Source organism: Parambassis ranga, chromosome 16 (genome assembly GCF_900634625.1).
Source record: "Parambassis ranga chromosome 16, fParRan2.1, whole genome shotgun sequence".
NCBI classification, from domain to species: domain Eukaryota; kingdom Metazoa; phylum Chordata; class Actinopteri; family Ambassidae; genus Parambassis; species Parambassis ranga.
Window position 1 is genome coordinate 11,002,770 of NC_041036.1, and position 18,535 is coordinate 11,021,304.

Below are 18,535 nucleotides of genomic sequence, written 5' to 3' on the forward strand. Positions count from 1 at the left end.
GAACAGAGTGGAAAACAAGACAGTGAATGTGCAGTTTGAAAGCTACCATCTGTCCTCTTACCCAGCAGCCTGGGCGCTCAGTGTCTGCTGTTGAAAACTTACATGAATAGCTAGACAGACCCTGTCAGTTGCTGACAGAAGCCTCTTCAAAGTCCCTGCTGCTGGTAGTTCACCAGAAAGCAGTGGGGAGCCAACTGCATAGTCCCTTTTATATCTAACCTGGAACAAACAATCTTTCACTGCCAATAAATTCTCTTGGATGTGGGTGTATTCAGAACTGGTAAGATAGCCAAGATTTTCACTTCAAACACAGAGAGAGAGAAAAATTTAGACTACTATATATATTTCATTGGTTTTGCATTTGCAAATTAACCCATAAAGCATTCTGGGGAAAAAAAATGCACATATGAGCAGTAAGAATTTGACTTAAACATATTTTGAATGAAGTAAAAACATATTCCATAAAACTAGAAAACATATTCTATTATTTAAGTCTTGTGTGTGAAATGCAATGAAATACCTAAAAGTTACATAACCTTTTAATGATTGTTGTTGCTACCAGTTATGTGGATAACCGTAGTTTTAACTGCAATATCATGAGGTTAATTCCTATGTCTAACACTAGGTTGCAGCATTTACCCAGCATACTGTATTACAGTACTGCCATTCAATTTAATGAGCTAGTGTTTATCCTATTGTTCAACAGCCACTCATTTCAAACCACAATAATATAAACAGGTGAAACATATAAAGGTTTTAAGACATTATAGCCTAGGGGCCACTCAGGAAACACTTTGGGTCAGAGGAAGTCAAATTACTACCAGATGACATGAATAAACACAGCCAAGAGTGTCTGTGGAAAAATCTGCCCAATGGACATCACTTCACTTCATTTTTACTCATCACTTTCCATGCAGGTGACTGTATACAACCATCATCTGGGTGTAGCTGCTCACTCCTCAGTTCTTTACAGTATAATCACCTCTTTGTTCTGGCTCTGGTGGGCTCACTTGGCTGGCAGCAGTTGGCAGCAGAGACTGCTTTCATTGTTCATATACAGCTGCCAGGAATACAGCTTCTCTCTCATCAACTTTTTAATTACCCTTTCCAAGTTCTTCTTCTCCTCTATGTTGTCCAAATGCAAATGCAGAGAAACAATATTTGAATCTAATAATAATTGAATTTGCTATGATTATATGCAATGATTTAAAATAAATCATTTTTTTCAGTTGCTATTTGGCCCAGGACCTAGTTTTTTAATGTCTGTAAAGGACAGTTTGATCATAATTTGCATTGGCTCTCTATTTTGTTGAGGCAATTTATTTTGGATACTTTTTATACTGACATTTTTTATTATGTTTTTACTTTTCCATTTTAATTCTACAAGATTCTCTCAACTTGTAATATGTTTAGGATATATAGGTAAGAATAAAGGTAATGTTTTGCACAAGTGGTATATGTTGGTCTGACAGGGTCTGTAGGCTATTAGAGTTGGTGTTATCTGCTGTAAGTGTGGCAATAGGTCATAAAATAAAAAGGCAGCATGGTCTGACACAAAGCCTCCTCAAATGCACAGGTTGGTGTCTCCTGCTCACACAGAGGTGACATTTCAGACTTTATATTTTCAGGTGTTACACAGTGAAACACACACTTTGTTCCTTTGACTGCAACATTCACTAGATGAATGTTTATCATCGCATATGTTGCGGTTACGTCGATGTTACGCAACATTAAGCTGTGCGTGTGCCATGATCATGGACGGTATAGGCTACAGGCCATGTTGCCAGCTTTGTGTTGTTGTTTTTTTCTCCTCTTCCTGGCGCTTCCAGTCTGAGCCCTCGCTCCGATTGGTGGGTTTGGACCAATAAATGAAGACATCCGTGGTGACGTAGGGGCTCTGTAGGTTTTTGCGCGAAGGTGCAGATGTTGGCGGTTTGAATAGAGGAGAAGAAAGAGGCGGCGGAGGTCTGCTCTTCAAGCTGAAGCACTTGACGGTGAGAACAATGCCTCATGCAAATGTTTAACCGAGCGTCCAGGCGTTACAGATAAAGGGTTAATATATGTAAAGACACTTTAAGACACTTTATGCTGCGTTCAGGATTCAGTTGTGCATCACTGAAGTTAGTAAATAACAGACTTTGTTGTTATGGCTGCTGCACAGAAACTAGTTAGTTTGGTTTCCCAGCAACTCTTGTTTAATAATGCTGTTCAAAGTAAGTAAAATGACAAACATGTCGCATCTTATTCTATAATTTGCTTATGGCAATATACGGCAATATAGCTACAGTAGATCGATAAATAATATGATTAAGTTTGGCTGGTTTTGTGTCGTTATGTAACTATGTTCAAGTTATGTTTGAAGTCCACATGTTTAGCTATAGCAAATATTAGAGGGTTAGCCGAGTGCTGCGTCCGTCTTGTACCTGTTTCTATCATGATTGTGGTCAAATTGTTTTTATATTCAAGAAGGTCTTGCACAGTGGTTTACCCCTCCCCCGCCATTTTTGTCCCAATGCAGCTGTGCTACACACAGGTTGTGTTTCCTTACAGTATGAAGCTGTAGCATCACAGAGGTGGAGAACCTGATTTTCTTGATGTTATGTCATGTGTTGTAACGGTTTATAACTGTAATACAATATAGCTGCTGTATTACTCTGATGTGTGCAGAAGATTATGGATTACATTTAAACTAAAGCCACTGACAGATGAATGAAGTTATTAGCTTGTCTTTACATGTCCAGATCTGTGGTTAAATTATAATAAAACAGGACCTATAACCTTTAACCAAAATGAGCTGTGACCTTCAGCCCCCACTACTAATGGATGAATTTTAAATGTTCAGCATCCTTATGAGACAATTAAGGTTTGTCCATTTTAAGTGTATGTTTTGCTTGACATAAATTAATTGATTTTGTATTTTCCACAGTGGTATTAAAAGAAACATTTCTGCAAACATGTCAACCTGTGGAGGTAAGTGTAAACTATTCTATATTACACTGATTTTTGAGAAAAAATGTTGATTTTAAAATGAACGTATCTGTACTGTTAAATTAATAATATCATATATAAGTATAATATTAGTAGAGGAATAGTGCAAAACTGCAACCAGCTGCAAGAAAAAAAATTAGTTAACCATATAATCTCTTAATATGGGTGCAGAGACAGCACATGTACAATGAACATGCTTGTTTTGTCAAAGTTTGTTTTCTTTGAAAGTGAAGAATGCTCCCACATAGCAGGGATTATTGTTCTTTTCTGACCTCTCTGAACAAAGCAGTGACCCCTAAAAAATGATTCCTGTCATTATCCTCAGGAAGACAAGTCATAACAACATAAAGTGACTGCTGATGTGTATAAACTGATGAACGTAGGACAGGATAATTCTGCATGTTTTTAACATCAAACTTCTGTTTTACAGACATCACAGTTAAGGAGCTGAATAAGCGCGCATCTGGCCAAGCGTTTGAGGTCATCTTAAGCCCCTCAACTCCAGATGCTAAGGGGGAATTTCCTTTGACTCCAATTAAGAAAAGGGAAACATCGCTGGATGAGATAAAGAAGAAGCTAGAAGCTGCAGAGGGAAGACGCAGGGTATCTACCGAATCAGCACTTTGTTAAGAGTTGGGATAAGCGAGATTTAAAAATTAATATTCTTTTAACTTCTTGTAAAATTCTCCTTTGTTTGTCAGAGCCAGGAGGCTGAAGTGCTGAAACATTTAGCTGAGAAACGAGAGCACGAGAAGGAGGTCATCCAGAAGGCCATAGAGGAACAAGGCAACTTCTGCAAGCTGGCGCAAGAGAAAATCCAGCAGAAGATGGAGGCAAACAAAGAGAACCGTGAAGCAAGGCTGGCAGCTCTCAATGAGAAGCTTAAGGAGAAGGTAATGTACAAACAAATAAAGAAAAAGGGGGGAAAAACATTTATGATTCTTCAACTTCTCTTTTTAAATGCCAACAGGTCAAGAAGCTGGAACAAGTCAGGAAGAATAAGGAGGCAATGAAAGAAGAGGGGAATTAATTCCTTCATTCATTGGCTAGAAAACAGTTTTAACAGTTCCAAAAATGAGCTTTATTTTTATAGTATCTGCAGTTCCTTGTAGAGTTGGTTATACTTGTTAGCTTTGGTGTAGATATAGTTTTCTATTTTTCTACTTCTCTTTGGCAGCTGATTCCACTGTATCTATTTTAAGAGGCATTTGCTTCATGTTTAAATTCATTATATTCATTTGATACTGTTTGTATTTGACTATAGAATGCAGTAATAATAAAGATATATTTCCACCGTTTGTATGTTGAGTGATTTTTTTCATAACTCTATAAAGGACAAAGTAGGCTAAGAAATAATTTGGCAGTATGGTTATATCACTCTCGAGTAATAGTGTTCCTTTACCTGTGAAATACTGAACACCAATTATATTTGACAGTGCTGACACCTACTGGCCATTGTAACGCTCTTAAACAGGAACTTTTAAAGTGAATTCTATCTGCTTGTTTGTGAGTGACTGCTGGTCTTAGTTTGTGTTAGTGTGACCACACCCAGTGCACAGAAATGCTGTATGGTTGCAATTATTCATTTTGCTCATGGAAGTCTTGGTGCTGTGTGACAGCTCGCCCAAGCCTTCAGTTGTTTTCTGAAAAAAAAAGCTTGCCACATGAACTTATTTGTAAAGTGAAAATATCAACCAGGTACTCTCCCACATCAGAAAACTGGATCAGAACAAGAAGACCTCCAAGTATAGTTTATCGAACTATGTGTACAATGTGTACAATGACTATATAAATGCTTTGGCTCAAGCCAACAAAACATAATACATTAGCAATGCATAAACTACTTGTAATCTCATAATCTCATCACCTCCACATTGTGTAAAGGAGTTCATTCTACTCAGTCATGATGCAAAAAGTGAGGGTCATCTGGTCATTTACATACAATGTGATTTTAGAAGATGTGAGTGTTTATATTTGTTGTCATTTTGAAGATTATGGCCACAGACAGATAAGAGGTGACACCTGCATGCTACGTGATCTGTTGTCTTGTAAAAGCAGTCAGTCTTCTTGTCAGCAATTATAGGTTTGTTTACATTGGCACATGTTCAAGATGGAGGGTGCCTGCAGCAGTTTTTGTGAAGCTGCATGTGCTCTTCAGTTCAAGTTTTTGTCCTTCAATTTTGCATTTTCCTATTGGTTGTTACATTACAAAACACACACATATATGGACCAGTCTTGTATAGATACCGGTATAACTTAGTTTGTATTGTTTGCTAAATGGACTATACACCTGTATAAGTATAAACCCTGGAATTAACTGCATCAGTATTTCAGTCAGGTCATGTAGGTGTTTGCTAGTTCAAATGCTGAATTTACAGAATTGAGTTTGTATTATTACACACACTTTGCAATGTATTTGCAAGAAATGGCTGCACTCATCAGCCTGGAATGACATCTCACAGCATTCCTCCACCTCTCTGGGGAAGAAGCTGGCTCCCCTTCAGGATGATTTCTCTCACCATCTTCTGCATAATTCTAATGACTTTTGCTGGATACTCCAAAATATAAGCAGTGTTGTTTTTTAAAGTTGGTATTATTCAGGTGAAAAACAACAACCGTCCTAGAATGGATGAATACCCAGAAAGCCAACAGATGTTCATTGTTACCGTGGGCACGCCATGAATCCATCTCTGTTAGGAAACACCGGAGGAGGGTTACAATCAAGAAACAATGCAGATCTTTGAGAAATGCAGAGGTTAACAATGGTAACATTGTAACTGAATGCTAAACAAGGGAAAGACACAGCAGTGTGACCACACTAACCAAGCAGGGAAATTGCTTGCTTTGATAACCAAATGACACGCAGTGAAGTTCTCGCTGTAATTTAGAAAGGATATTTTTAAGCAAATTCAGACATCATGCATAAAATCTTGCCTTTGTCCCCATAAAAATCAGGTGGCACAAATCTTATTTACTTTACTTATCCTATAAATGTTTAAGGGTTGTCTTCCATATGTATTTACAGTCTGCGGTTAAAATGTAGTAGCATGAGTGTAGTAGAATGAGAAGGCATGAGACAACGTTAAATAACCTCTCTTGTCATCTCAGTATTATCAGAAATCAGAAATACTTATATTAATCACAGGGAGAATCTGCTCACATTGCAGGTGCAGAAACAGGTTAGAAATATAAATAAGGTAAGGTAAATAAAATAAAATTCTAAAAATTATATTTAAAAGGAAGCAAATATAAAAGGGATAAATCCTAGAGTTAAGGATTCGAGAATTAACTCAATCAGCAGATTGATCACCTTAACTGAAAGCAATATGGCAGTGGAAGAATGTCTGTGCAGACTGAGCAATTGGCTGATTTGCCGGGCGGCAGCGCTGATTGGTCGAAACCTGTAGAAGCGATGGGCCTCCTGTTTGCTGATTGGTCAGCAGGCCCGCCTGTCAGGCTTCCTTGTGTCTTCCCAGCAGTTGCGCCCTGAGAGTCACCAGGCGCTGCCGCCGCTGCTGCTGCTCCCGTCACGGTCATCCTCTCTGAGCTCACCCCTCAAACAATGTTATCCACGTTTCCCAAGAATTCATTCATCGATTGCTTCAGCTAAGACTTTGGATTTTTTTTCTACCGTCGACAGGTATGTCCTTTTATATTTGCATGTATTGTTTCTGGTAGCATGATGCGTTCAAGTGGCATACCGTGAGATGAGATGAGATGAGCCTCGATGGCTGAACACCCTGTCAGGTTGTATCAGTGTGCAGCGGCATTTCTCAGCCTTAGATACAACACACAGCAGCACAGCTTAGGGCTGTGGTGCACACGGGAAATTAAAGCAACCCCAGGAGGGTCGGTGGAAACACGAATACAAATTAATTTCCGACACTGGATGTTACATTTTGAACAGACATGCCGATCAGGTGCAGATCCGCTCCTGGGAATCTTACAGGCCCCATACAAAGACTACAGGCCTGCGTTAAAATACCGTTAATATACACACACGCGTCTTGGTCCTATAGCCGAGCCACATCCATAAATATTTTAGAAGGATTGCAACCCCTTGGTTGAAGCCCAGGGTGTGGACGGCGGATGGGGTTATATAACGCCTGCTCCCATTCATCACTCCACGCCTTTCCTCCTCCTGATCCTCTCTGGCCCATGATCATCCTACACAGCCTGATCTCGGCTCTCTGAATTTATCACCCCCCCACCCCAACCTCCCACTGACAAGTCCAGCACAGGAGCTCAGGAAGACCTGAAGAGGAGATCAAATGATTTTTAATCCTGCTCTGCCTTAAGCCTACAATATGTCGAGCTGGTTCTTATAGGCAGCTGTAGGCCACATTACCGGCAAAGCAGTAGCCTATAATGTCTATAGCTTCTAATTGTTTGTGTTGCAGTTAACAGGAAATGACATATGTTTAGAGCCAAAGAACTCGATGAACTGTAAGTGATGTTTCCCTTCAGTTTAGTCGAGAAAAGACCCACCTTAACAAGCAGATTAGCTTCTTATCACACATGTAGAGATGCAAAGTTGGTATTGCTGCCCTGATAATTTGACATGTGATGACTGAGCAACCTCAAGTCGAGTCTGCTGCATTTTATATTGTGTGTGTGCTGCCAAATGAACCCAAAACAGATTATGTTATTTTTTTTTAAACTTAGATGATGCAAAAACATGCTGATCCTGTGTTAAGTTCTGGACTTTTCAGGAAGTAAGTTACAGTTTCCAGGAGGCCTGGCTGGCAGGATTTATGAATAATAAGGGCTGCTAAGGTCAGAGTTTTATGGCACCGCAGGTGCAACTATCTGTCAAAGTGATGCATGATGTTGTGGAGTAGCTCTCGGAGACACCATTCCAATGGTTCAAACGTCAGGATCACTCACCTCTCCAAATTAGAATACTGCAGTAACGAGTGCAGTGAGTTCCTCTGAACACTGATCGCACTTCATGTGTATGGAGGCTGTATGTATAAGTTGTTGCTTTGTTTTACTGGCCCACAGCCTCAGTTCCAGCCACGGAGAGCAGCTGTGTCAGCCACCTATTGTACATCACTGTGCATACTGACACAGTTAGTGATTTGTCGGTGGACACAGTAAAAATCTAGCTGCTCAAATTAATACATATTTCTCCTGATTGACAGCATATTAAAAAAAATGAGAGCCAAAATTGATTGTCTGTTCCACTACCCCTGTGTGGCTACAAGCAAAAAAAAAAAATCAATCACCTCAGCTTAAATTAAAAAAAAAAACTGATAATGAAGCATTGATCTTTATTGTCATTTAACCAAAGGTTTTAATTTGCTTTGAGTTATTTGTCAGATCAATCAATGTGTTTATTTTTGTCTGAAAAGTTTTGTTTTGTTCATTTTGCTGCACAAAATAAAATGCAGTATAATCAGCAAAATCTGCAACCAGAGAAAATGTGTCGAGCTTGCTGAGTTAAGTTTATTTTTGTGTTTTTCTGTTCTTTCCTTTGGATAATATCACTCTACATGTGGACAGACATAAATAAGGCTGTAGCCCTGACACACATTGACTAACTGAATGTTGGTTCATTCTCTCCATCTTCTTGTAGTCCCCAGTTTGCCATGGCAACAGTGGTGATGGAGCAGATCGGTCGCCTGTTTATCAACGCGCAGCAGCTGCGACAGATCCCTCAGCTGCTGGAATCGGCCTTCCCGACGCTGCCTTGCACCGTGAAGCTGTCAGACGTTCCCCTGGTGTTTCAGGAGCGCCACATCCTCACCGGCTACAGACAGCCGGACCAAAGCTGGCGTTACTACTTCCTCACCCTTTTCCAAAGGCACAACGAGACCCTCAATGTGTGGACCCATCTGCTGGCTGCACTCATTATCTTGGTGAAGTGGCAGGAGATCTCGGAGACGGTGGATTTTCTGCGAGATCCTCATGCTCAGCCTCTCTTCATCGTGCTCCTGGCAGCCTTCACCTACCTCTCCTTTAGTGCTCTTGCTCATCTTCTTTCTGCCAAATCCGAGCTCTCCTACTACAGCTTCTACTTCCTCGACTACATCGGGGTCGCTGTCTATCAGTACGGTAGCGCTCTGGCACACTACTACTATGCCATTGAGAAAGATTTGCACACTACAGTGCAAGGGTTCTTTCTACCTGCCGCAGCCTTCTTGTCTTGGCTTACTTGCTTTGGCTGTTGCTATGGCAAATATGCCGGCCCCGAGCTGTCCAAAGTGGCCATCAAGCTCTTCCAAGTGGTGCCCTCAGCCTTAGCTTACGTTCTAGATATCAGCCCTGTGGTTCATCGCATTTACAGCTGCTATCGGGACGGTTGCTCTGATCCCATTGTGACGTACCATTTCTATCACGTTGTCTTTTTCCTAATTGGCTCCTATTTTTTTTGTTGCCCCCACCCAGAAAGTTTGTTCCCTGGGAAGTGTGACTTCATCGGGCAGGGGCACCAGATCTTTCATGTGTTTGTGGTGGTGTGCACCCTGACGCAGATCGAGGCCCTGCGAACAGACTTCACAGAGCGTCGTCCCATCTACGAGCGCCTCCACGGAGACCTCGCTCATGATGCCGTTGCACTCTTCATCTTCACTGCCTGCTGCAGTGCTCTTACTGCTTTTTATGTGCGCAATCGTGTACGTGCCTCTCTCCACGAGAAGGAAGAGTAACAATTTAAAAAAAGAAATCTAATTTATTTTACTCTGTAGTGACTGTTTTTTTTTTGTCAATGAACGGTATCAGCTTGTGACAGTGACTTCTGATTATTTCTTCTCTGTGATCTGCCAAACTACAGTGAACTAAAAAGTGACTGAGGATGTGGTTTTTTTTCGTGACTTACAGTGACAACAAGGGAAACGTTTTTCTGTAGCAATGCAGATAATACTCAAAATACTGCATCAGGTCCTTTCATCCTCATTCCTTTGTTTTATAGTTTAAAAGAATGTGTTTCTGCACCACACAGAAACAGACGGAGACTGCTTTCTTAAAGGGACAGTTCACCCTAAAATCTAATGTTCCTACTGTTCCTGTGGCCTGCAGCACTGGTTAATGTGTTCTCCATTGCCTTCCCTTTTAATCGCGATCGGCACAAAAACGAAATTTTGGGTGAACTGTCCCGTTTTACCGTGTTTATAAACATCTGACTGTCTTAATCAATTGTAGCTTTTAAAATCATGCAGCTATTAGTATTTTTGACTCTAGTTTGAATTGGTGGTGGTCTTCAGCGGTTCTCTTCTTGACATTGCCCCTCTGTTTGGGTATTAAAGCATCTTTAAATTTATCGAGGCACTGTCACTGTGCCACACAAATGTTTTAAATGCCATCAAGGAAAGTTGAGAACCCGATTTGAAAACCAAATGTTGTATCTCCTTCTGTTTAAACAAGCAGACGTTTTTTGTTTTTTTTTCTTGGGGTGATGATTTTCTGTTGAAAACCAGGCTGGCAGTCTGTAGTGGTTAAGCAATGGGTGAAACCTTCCTGATGTCTATTTGTAGTTGAATAGTTTTTATTCAAAGGGCTGGAACTTCAGCTTTCGACTTTGTTTTTTTAAACATCCCATGATGTCAGTGCTTGGCCAGTGTATTTCAGTGTCAGTTAATCAGATCTGAGTCACAAAATTTGCATCTGACTGTTGCTCTGCTTCTCAGTTTTTGTATGATGGATATGTATGTGTCTGTACGCATGTCTTTCGGTATATACTGTGTATATTTCTGTGTGTGAATGTCTATGAAAGCTTAGCCTTGCACTTGTTTCTTACCTTGTGTGTGTGTGTATATATATATATATATATATATATATATATATATAAGCTGTATTTCTTCTGGGAAGTTGTCCCCATTTTCTCTCCACCTACCAGCATTCAGAACTTGAATGCATCATTTTCTAATGGAATATAGCATGTTCTTGTTTTCCTGCTTTCTTTCACAGTGTGTTTTGTTTAGTGTCCTCCTGCTTATCAGAATGTAAAGGTATGAATACATCATCATACCTCTTTGTTTTCGTCCTATAAAAATATGGCGCACACAGATTCACAGAAAATGTTGCTTTGCTCACAAAAACTTAAATGATCTATATGAAATATGACTGCACTCTGTTCATGACACTGTGTAATGTGCCAATGAATCTGTTATTACTTCAGGGATGGTACTACTGAAAGATGAAGACAGAGACAGAATGTCTACTTAATTTAATATTGTTTTATTTTTTTTCTTGACCTCCTGAATAGAAACACATTATCGCCCCTAACTCTTAAGTTTTGATGCTCTCGTCTCATCATACACTGCCTGACTCAACTCTGTACATACTGTAGCTGAACACGCGCACTCTGTTTACATGCATGGAGGCTTTTGAAGTGATTATTCTGGTTTCGCGTGTATCTGTTGGTGGAGCTCATGCCTAAGACAAATTTTAGCACACATGCAGTCTAATGCTTTACTGAAAAGCTTCATTCTAGGCAAATGATTTTTATACTTGTCATCAGCCACACATGTAACATAAGATTACTGTCCTGACCATCAAAAGGACCAAAGCAGTTACTACTGAGATCATAGTTAGTTTCCATGTGTCACAGAGAACAGTGGAACAAGGTAATATTTTTTTTTGGCTAAACAGATTGTTTGTGGCAACAAGGATACTCTGTCAGATTATCTAAGTTGCATGCTGATTAACTGGACTATCACCGGCACTGTGTGTGCGTGCATGTGTGAGTGTGTGTGTGTGTGGTTGAGTATAAATGTAGTATACCCAAGGTTTCCCTTTATCCTTCTAAAAAAATCTGTGTAACTGACTGTACTAATATTCTGTGGTATTTAAGAAAATAAAAGTGTTACAGTAACATTCAAAGGTCTCCAGTTAGTTTTTTTTACAGGTTCAAGATCGTATAGGTAAAGAAATGACATAATTGTTTAAATCTAGACTGATGGACTGAATACTTGTATTGAAAGTCAAATGCATGCACTGAAGAAATCATTTGTATACCATCTGTACCATATTTTATGAAGTTGTTCCAAGTTTGAATCAAAAAATTAAAGTAAAAAAGAAGTTTTCCTCCATTTTCTAAGTGTTGGACACATACAGTTGCTTTTTCTTCACTTTAGGGAATACAGCTGTGCATGGTACAAACCAAATTCATTGCTAAAATATATTTAGTCAGCATGTGGTGTGTTAACATCCAAACGATTGATATAAAATGCATATGTGTGTTAAGTTGCAGCTTGATTGAGCAGGTCTTATGCTGTATGTCGTGTGGCAGCATTCATTCAGAAATTGTTTAGAACAGATCTAAGACCCCTGAACAGGCAAGTGTCGGTCTGCATAGTGAACACCAAAGTTTGAATATTAGCTTTCACATTCGCTGTAATTTGAAGCAACCTGACCCAGTGTGAACAAACTCTGCTGTCATGTCATCATTAAGGCCTATCTTTTGCTTCCACAGGTTATATCAGTAAAATCTGCACATTTCATGTGGTCACATTTGTGCATTGAGGTCAGTAATAAATACATTTAAAATATGATTATAAGACATAAAGACTAATTTCAATTGTGTGGTTGTAAATCTTCCATTTAAACCATTGTGTACACACACACACACACACACACACACACGCTGCATTGTGCAGACAATAAATGTAGATTACATTTAGCACACAACCTCATCACTAGTGCTATCTGCTCAGTAAAATGCACAGTGTGTAGTTAATTATATTTGGCTCCAGCACTGGGAGAGTAATGGACCTGGACTGCAGGTTATGAGGCAGTAAATACTCCTGGCATCCCTCAGACATACCTCCAGTTAAATGTATGTAGCTTTTTTCCAAACACCACTAGGGGGCAGCCTTGTTGTTTGTTCAGACACACTTTTCCAAGGTTAAACTAAAGGATAACATAATAACAGGATTGTCTCAGGTTAAAGTAACTCTGAGGTAAAAGGGTGTCCTTGATTTGCATATGTCAGGTGTTCTGAACTTTAATAATACAAATTTGATAGATGGTGTTAAAATACTAGTATTCAAGGTTTCTGATGTCAAAGACTTAAGTGGCTTAAATAGCTTAATCACAACTCTACTAATCATAAATCAGAAAATAAAGAAATGTCTGCATTGACTTTCAATGACACTGTTTATACAGGTTCGTATTGTGACAAACAGATTATATTGAGAGCTCCAAACCGTACCTAGCCCTTTAAAAAAAGAAAAAAAAAACGAATTGTTTTGAGTTCTTATTGACAGGCTCAATAATCCTTCAAAGAATTATTTCATCACACACAAAGGCAACATTTACAAGATTGAATCTTCTTTCCTTTAGGGGGCACAAATGATCTGTATGTCTTTCCAAACAATGTTGATGTACTGCAGCAAAATCAATCAGAACAGTTTCAAATCACTTTTATTGATAGTGATGTCCTTCTGTTGTAACAAATCATCAATACCCTGGATCAGCAGAGCAACACACTATATGATGTTTCACATTAAAATAATAACAAAGGGGATTATTGCTGAATTTATTTGCTTATTAATGTTAGATGATTAAATGTAAGCAGCAGCATCTTGCTCACACTGCAATTTTGTGGGATGATGATTTGCAGTATATGCATATGTATATTGTGTACATGTGGATAACACTTGGTTTTGTTTACATATGGAAGTTTGTGTGGGTTTGCATAGCGTCGTGCCTTCTAGTTGATATTTCTAAGCAGCTTTATTTGTGATGATTAAACTGGCTTCTACACTGCATTCATATAAGGAAATGCCTCATCAAGCTTATCAACGTGTCTCGCTCCGTCCTAAATACACATACACATATGAATGGAAATTCATATTCTGCGCTAATTAGAACATCTCTAAAGTACATTTTCCAGTGATGGAAAAGAATCATTGAAATTTAAGGCAGAAATGGGCTCTTGATCTGTCTACCTTGGATGTGATTAATTGGCAGTATTACACACTCAGACGGTCCTAAATCACACGGCAGAGATAGTGATAATTGCCTTACAGCCTGCTTCCTGTCCTCTAACTATCAATTGCTTCCCCAGACTCCATCAATTTTCATATGCCTGCTTCTGCAGCAGCTCGCCGTCCCCCTTTCCTCTCAGCTTCGCTCGCCTCCTTTCCCTCTTGGTTCCAGTGTCTGCGAGTTGTGTTAGAAAGCTATACTGCTCTTCTCCGTTCCCTTTTAAACGCTTCATTTATTTTGTATGATTTGTATCAAGGTTACCAAGGTAATATTGGGTGGCCTTGGTCTCATATCATGTTGTGTAATTAAAGGTTTGACTTGCTAGAGGGAATGGCTTTGTTCAGAGTTATTAAATCGGCTTCTCTTTTTGCCAGGTGAGAGACGGCCAACTTCTTTTTCCATCTCTCTCTGTCTTTTTGATGAACCTCTTCTTTGCTGCCAGGTATTTTGTTCCCACATCCTTTGTTATTGTGGCATTTTCATATGGTCTCTTGCTCTTGTTATTATGAGGAGAAAGGCTTTGGGGAAAATCACTCTTATGAGGGTATGTAATCATATGAAGAATGGAACAATGCATTATCAGACTGCAAGTTAGAAATGAGTCAGAATGGAAATGTAAGATCTGTCCTCTGATGTACTCATCGCTTATAATATACTATGCGGAGGATAATAGATACATGGTAAGAAAAAAAAATCTCCTCTCAAACCTGATTTTGTTGTAGATTCATCGTCCATTAACCCTCCTGTTGTCCTCATATCCTCTATACACCCCGTGTCCTCCCGGTCAAAATGACCCGTCTTCACTAAATCCACAATAATATAAGCAGTTTATTCGATTTTTAAACACCAAATTTTATTTTGCTTGAAGAAACATTAACCACAAAACATGTAAATACTTGAGTTTTCCCTTTTCACCTGCATTTCTATAGTTTTAGAAACAAAACAAATATTCAAAAAGGAATATCGAATGCCTCTTAATTCATCGCAATGAGTTAGATTCTTCTGATTTTTTTGCCAGTGAACAATGTAAGAAAATATACAATCCAAAAAACAATATAACCCAACTAAACAACAATAATTCAACTAATTAGCACATGTAGGGCAGTATGCAAATGCACAGCTCTTGCAGATATATTTCTTACACCTACTGCACACAGTATGTGTTTTACAGTCCTTCTTTGGCGGGCAGAACTGACATCTCTTTCTTTTACTTGCCCCGGCTGGGGCAGTGGCTGTGGCAGCTGGATCCTCAGGTTGATCAGGGGTTCCTGCACTCTGTATAGCTTTGACAACTGCTGCAGAGGCTTCTGTGCGGGGGAAATGCTTCCTCCTTTCAATAAGTGGTGTTACAAGTGCCTTTCCTAACTGCTCCAGGAACACCCTCCTCTTGTTCTGCTTACGAGGCATCCAGGTTGGGTTGATCTCTCTCCAAATCACAAAGGCATTGTAAGAGGAAACATCAATGATGTTGTGGAAGATGACCAGGGGCCAGCGGGCAGTCATCCTTCTGCAGCTGTAGGTTCCAATCACCTTATCTAGATTGTCCACACCCCCTTTGTTACAGTTGTAGTCTAGGATGATGGATGGCTTCCTGTCCTCACGATCACTAATGCCAGCATCTGTGTGTAGTGTGCTCAGAAGTACTACATTCTTATTTTTCTTTGGGATGTAGGACACTAGGGTGGTGGTGGGTGTGAAGGCAAACTTGGATGAGAAGACCTCTCTCTCCTTTGTTGCAAGCAGTGCAGGTGGGAGCTCAGGCTTGTTCTTTCGAACTGTGCCAACCATGGTTATCTTCCTCTTCAGGAGCTGCTGTCCGAGTTCATAAGAGGTGAAAAAATTGTCACATGTCACATTGTGACCCCTCAGTCCCTCTGTCACATCAAGCACTACTCTCATCCCCTGGTTCTTCTCTGGACCTCCACTGGTCAGCTTCCCAGTGTAGACTTGCATCTTCCAAGCGTAGCTTGATTTGGCATCGCAAGCCACCCATGACTTGATCCCATATTTTGCTGGCTTGCTGGGCATATACTGGCGGAAAGGACAACGACCTTTGGACAGAGATTAGCATCAATAATTTGTATCTGAGTCACAGAAAACAGTCATATAATTCAATAGTGAAAATCACTTTTATTAGAAATATGAAAATAAATTACCTCTAAATGGAACCAGTTGCTCATCCACTGTTACATCAGGCCCTGGGTTGTAGAGGTAGGGCAGCCGCTCCACCCACTTATCCCAGACCTCTCTTATGGCTGCAAGTTTGTCTGTCACACGTCTCGCTGGTCTTGACTCGCGGTTATCAAAACGTAGCAGTCTTGAATAGGTGTGAAAGAGTTTGAGTGGCATTGTAGCTCGGAAAATTGGCCTTCCACTCTCTGCATCCCATAGACTGGCTGCAGCCTCACCTCGGGACCTGTAAACACCTGCTAAGATGAGCAGCCCTAAGTAGGCCCGCAGATCAGTCTCATCCATCTTTTTCCAGCTGTCTCCATTTTTGCGAAAACCCTCCAGATTTGTCATCTCCAGGATTATTTTTTCTATTGCTGGTGTGATGAACAGGTAGAATGTAGAGACAATGTCATGGGCATGAGAAACAGCATATCTTGTGGGTCCTGGGGTCATCTTTATGACATTTTGTTCTGCCTCCCTGCCATGTTGGTCATATGCTTCCGAGAACCATGTTATTTTGCTGTTTTTTGAAAGGAAAGTCTCTCTTTCAGCTTCAGCATTTTCTTCTTCTTCTGAAGATGATTCATCATGCTCTGGGTTGTATTCCTCCCCATCTTCTTCTTCTGATACCACTTCCTCCTCTGAATCAGAGTTGTCTTGCTGGACATCTGAAAAAATCAGCTCCAGAGCCTTTTGGACGTTATAACGTGCACTCATGGCTTCAGCACAGAGAGATATGGGGGTAATGTCATCTGCAGCACCTTTATAACTTCTGGAAATCCACAGATCAAAGGCACTGTCCACGAGAACTCTTGTCTTATTTACGTCTGCTACTGATTGTTTACGTCTGCTACTGATTGATCTGAGGCAGAACTAAAACATTCTCACATTCTGTTGTGTGTAAATAACTCTGTGACTGTGATTTTAGTTGAATTTCACTGTTGGGTCATTTTGACCCGAAGACCACCTTTGTACCTTTTTTTGTACAGCATACATGATAGTGTGAACAAAGGCAACAATTCACTTTTTTTAAAGTTTGGGTCAATCTAGGAAAAGTCATAAAATTTCAAGTACAAAAATTATCATTAAGGTCATTTTTTGGGGTTTTTAAACACAGTAGCGGGTCATTTTGACCCGAGGACAACAGGAGGGTTAAATAAACAAATGCTTAAGTAAGAAAATTAAGTGACTATTAAAATAGCTGTTTTGGCTACATTCCTATTCATTTAGAGGATTGCCTGCAGGGCATCACCAAGTTGGCTCTTTGGGCATAAAAACTGGAGACAGAGGGAGACCACTTGGTTAATCTGAATTTCACACTATCCTGCCAGCACTTCTAATAACATCACATCGTAAAACACTATAAAAAAAACACTATAAAATTACAAGAGAAAGGCGTAAAATGCATAGATGTGATTCCAATGATAACATGTATGTTATCATTGGAATCACAGGACGTCAGGGGATATAGACTAAGAAATACTAAAATGACGCTATAGTCTATAAGACTTTGTAGAATGGTATGTTCTGATTGCAGCACTCTGCAGTTTATTATTTCTGAAGAACAGACTGTTGCTATGTATTACTTACAGTTGCTCTGGGTAACTTCGTTACCTTTGTTACCTTGGGGTATTTCTACCTTTCTCCACTATTTATTTTTCTGCCTACTTTTTACTTCTATTCGTGGCATTTTCACAAAAATATTTGTACTTTTTACCTTTTGAAAACAGTCCTGTTACCCGGTTGCGGGCCGATCATGTGTCTTTTAGAAAATGTTTTCGTGTTCTACCGTCATCTATCCTCAAAGGGCTCCAAAGATGTCGCTCTCTTGCCATTAATAGAAGATCTTGAACAACATGGGCCATGTCAACAAACCGGACAGATAGCTGAAAGCTGCGGACCGAGAGAAACTGTACTGCTGGACCGAGTTAGAGTCTAGATGTGGATGAAGAGTGAAGGTGTCATTCCACGCTGTGTTTTTATAATGTCCTTCAATCACAGTATAAATGGGAAATGCTTATTATTTATTTCATTGCCTTTTATTATCATCCATTTAGCAGCCTCTCTCTTTACTTATTACCTACAGCCGGCTCCTTGACACAGAGTTGACCAGTTGCTACTGGTTATGTGTATGCTACAATTCAAGAAAAGACACACACAGTTAAGTGTTGGAACTCTGTCTAAAAACTGTCTAAAAAACCATGTGTAAAGCTGGTGAGTCTTGATATATATTGAGGATATTGAATAATAAAATATGATGGGAAGGCTACTCCAGTGTATCAGTTCAATGTCCTCACAGATTCATGCTACTTAAGCAGCTAAGCTTGGGAATGCTTTTACATTCAAAGAAAGTGTGTTTTAAACATGCCTACACGCTCACGCTACAATATTAAGGTGTACAGCTGGTCATCATATCTTCCATTGTAACGTTTGTTGATGACGC

General features: G+C 39.8%; 3 protein-coding genes across 3 annotated transcripts; 2 read left to right on the top strand and 1 right to left on the bottom strand.

The window, feature by feature from the left end:
- Positions 1-1,899: 1,899 nt before the first annotated feature.
- stmn1b (stathmin 1b) lies at positions 1,900-4,286 on the top strand. The gene is made up of 5 exons (XM_028425555.1): positions 1,900-1,994; positions 2,927-2,970; positions 3,419-3,591; positions 3,690-3,881; positions 3,959-4,286. Exons 2-5 carry the CDS (start codon positions 2,955-2,957, stop codon positions 4,016-4,018), a joined length of 441 nt encoding a protein of 146 aa, XP_028281356.1. The 5' UTR covers positions 1,900-1,994; positions 2,927-2,954; the 3' UTR covers positions 4,019-4,286.
- A 2,204-nt stretch (positions 4,287-6,490) lies between these two features.
- On the top strand, positions 6,491-11,750 carry paqr7b (progestin and adipoQ receptor family member VII, b). Its single transcript, XM_028425432.1, has 2 exons — positions 6,491-6,628; positions 8,567-11,750. The coding sequence occupies exon 2, from the start codon at positions 8,580-8,582 to the stop codon at positions 9,636-9,638; it is 1,059 nt and encodes a 352-aa protein (XP_028281233.1). The 5' UTR covers positions 6,491-6,628; positions 8,567-8,579; the 3' UTR covers positions 9,639-11,750.
- Positions 11,751-14,666: 2,916 nt separating this feature from the next.
- LOC114448807 (piggyBac transposable element-derived protein 4-like) lies at positions 14,667-17,226 on the bottom strand. The gene is made up of 2 exons (XM_028426001.1): positions 16,077-17,226; positions 14,667-15,971 (listed from the first exon to the last, which is right to left on the bottom strand). Exons 1-2 carry the CDS (start codon positions 16,807-16,809, stop codon positions 15,004-15,006), a joined length of 1,701 nt encoding a protein of 566 aa, XP_028281802.1. The 5' UTR covers positions 16,810-17,226; the 3' UTR covers positions 14,667-15,003.
- Between the last annotated feature and the right edge of the window lie 1,309 nt (positions 17,227-18,535).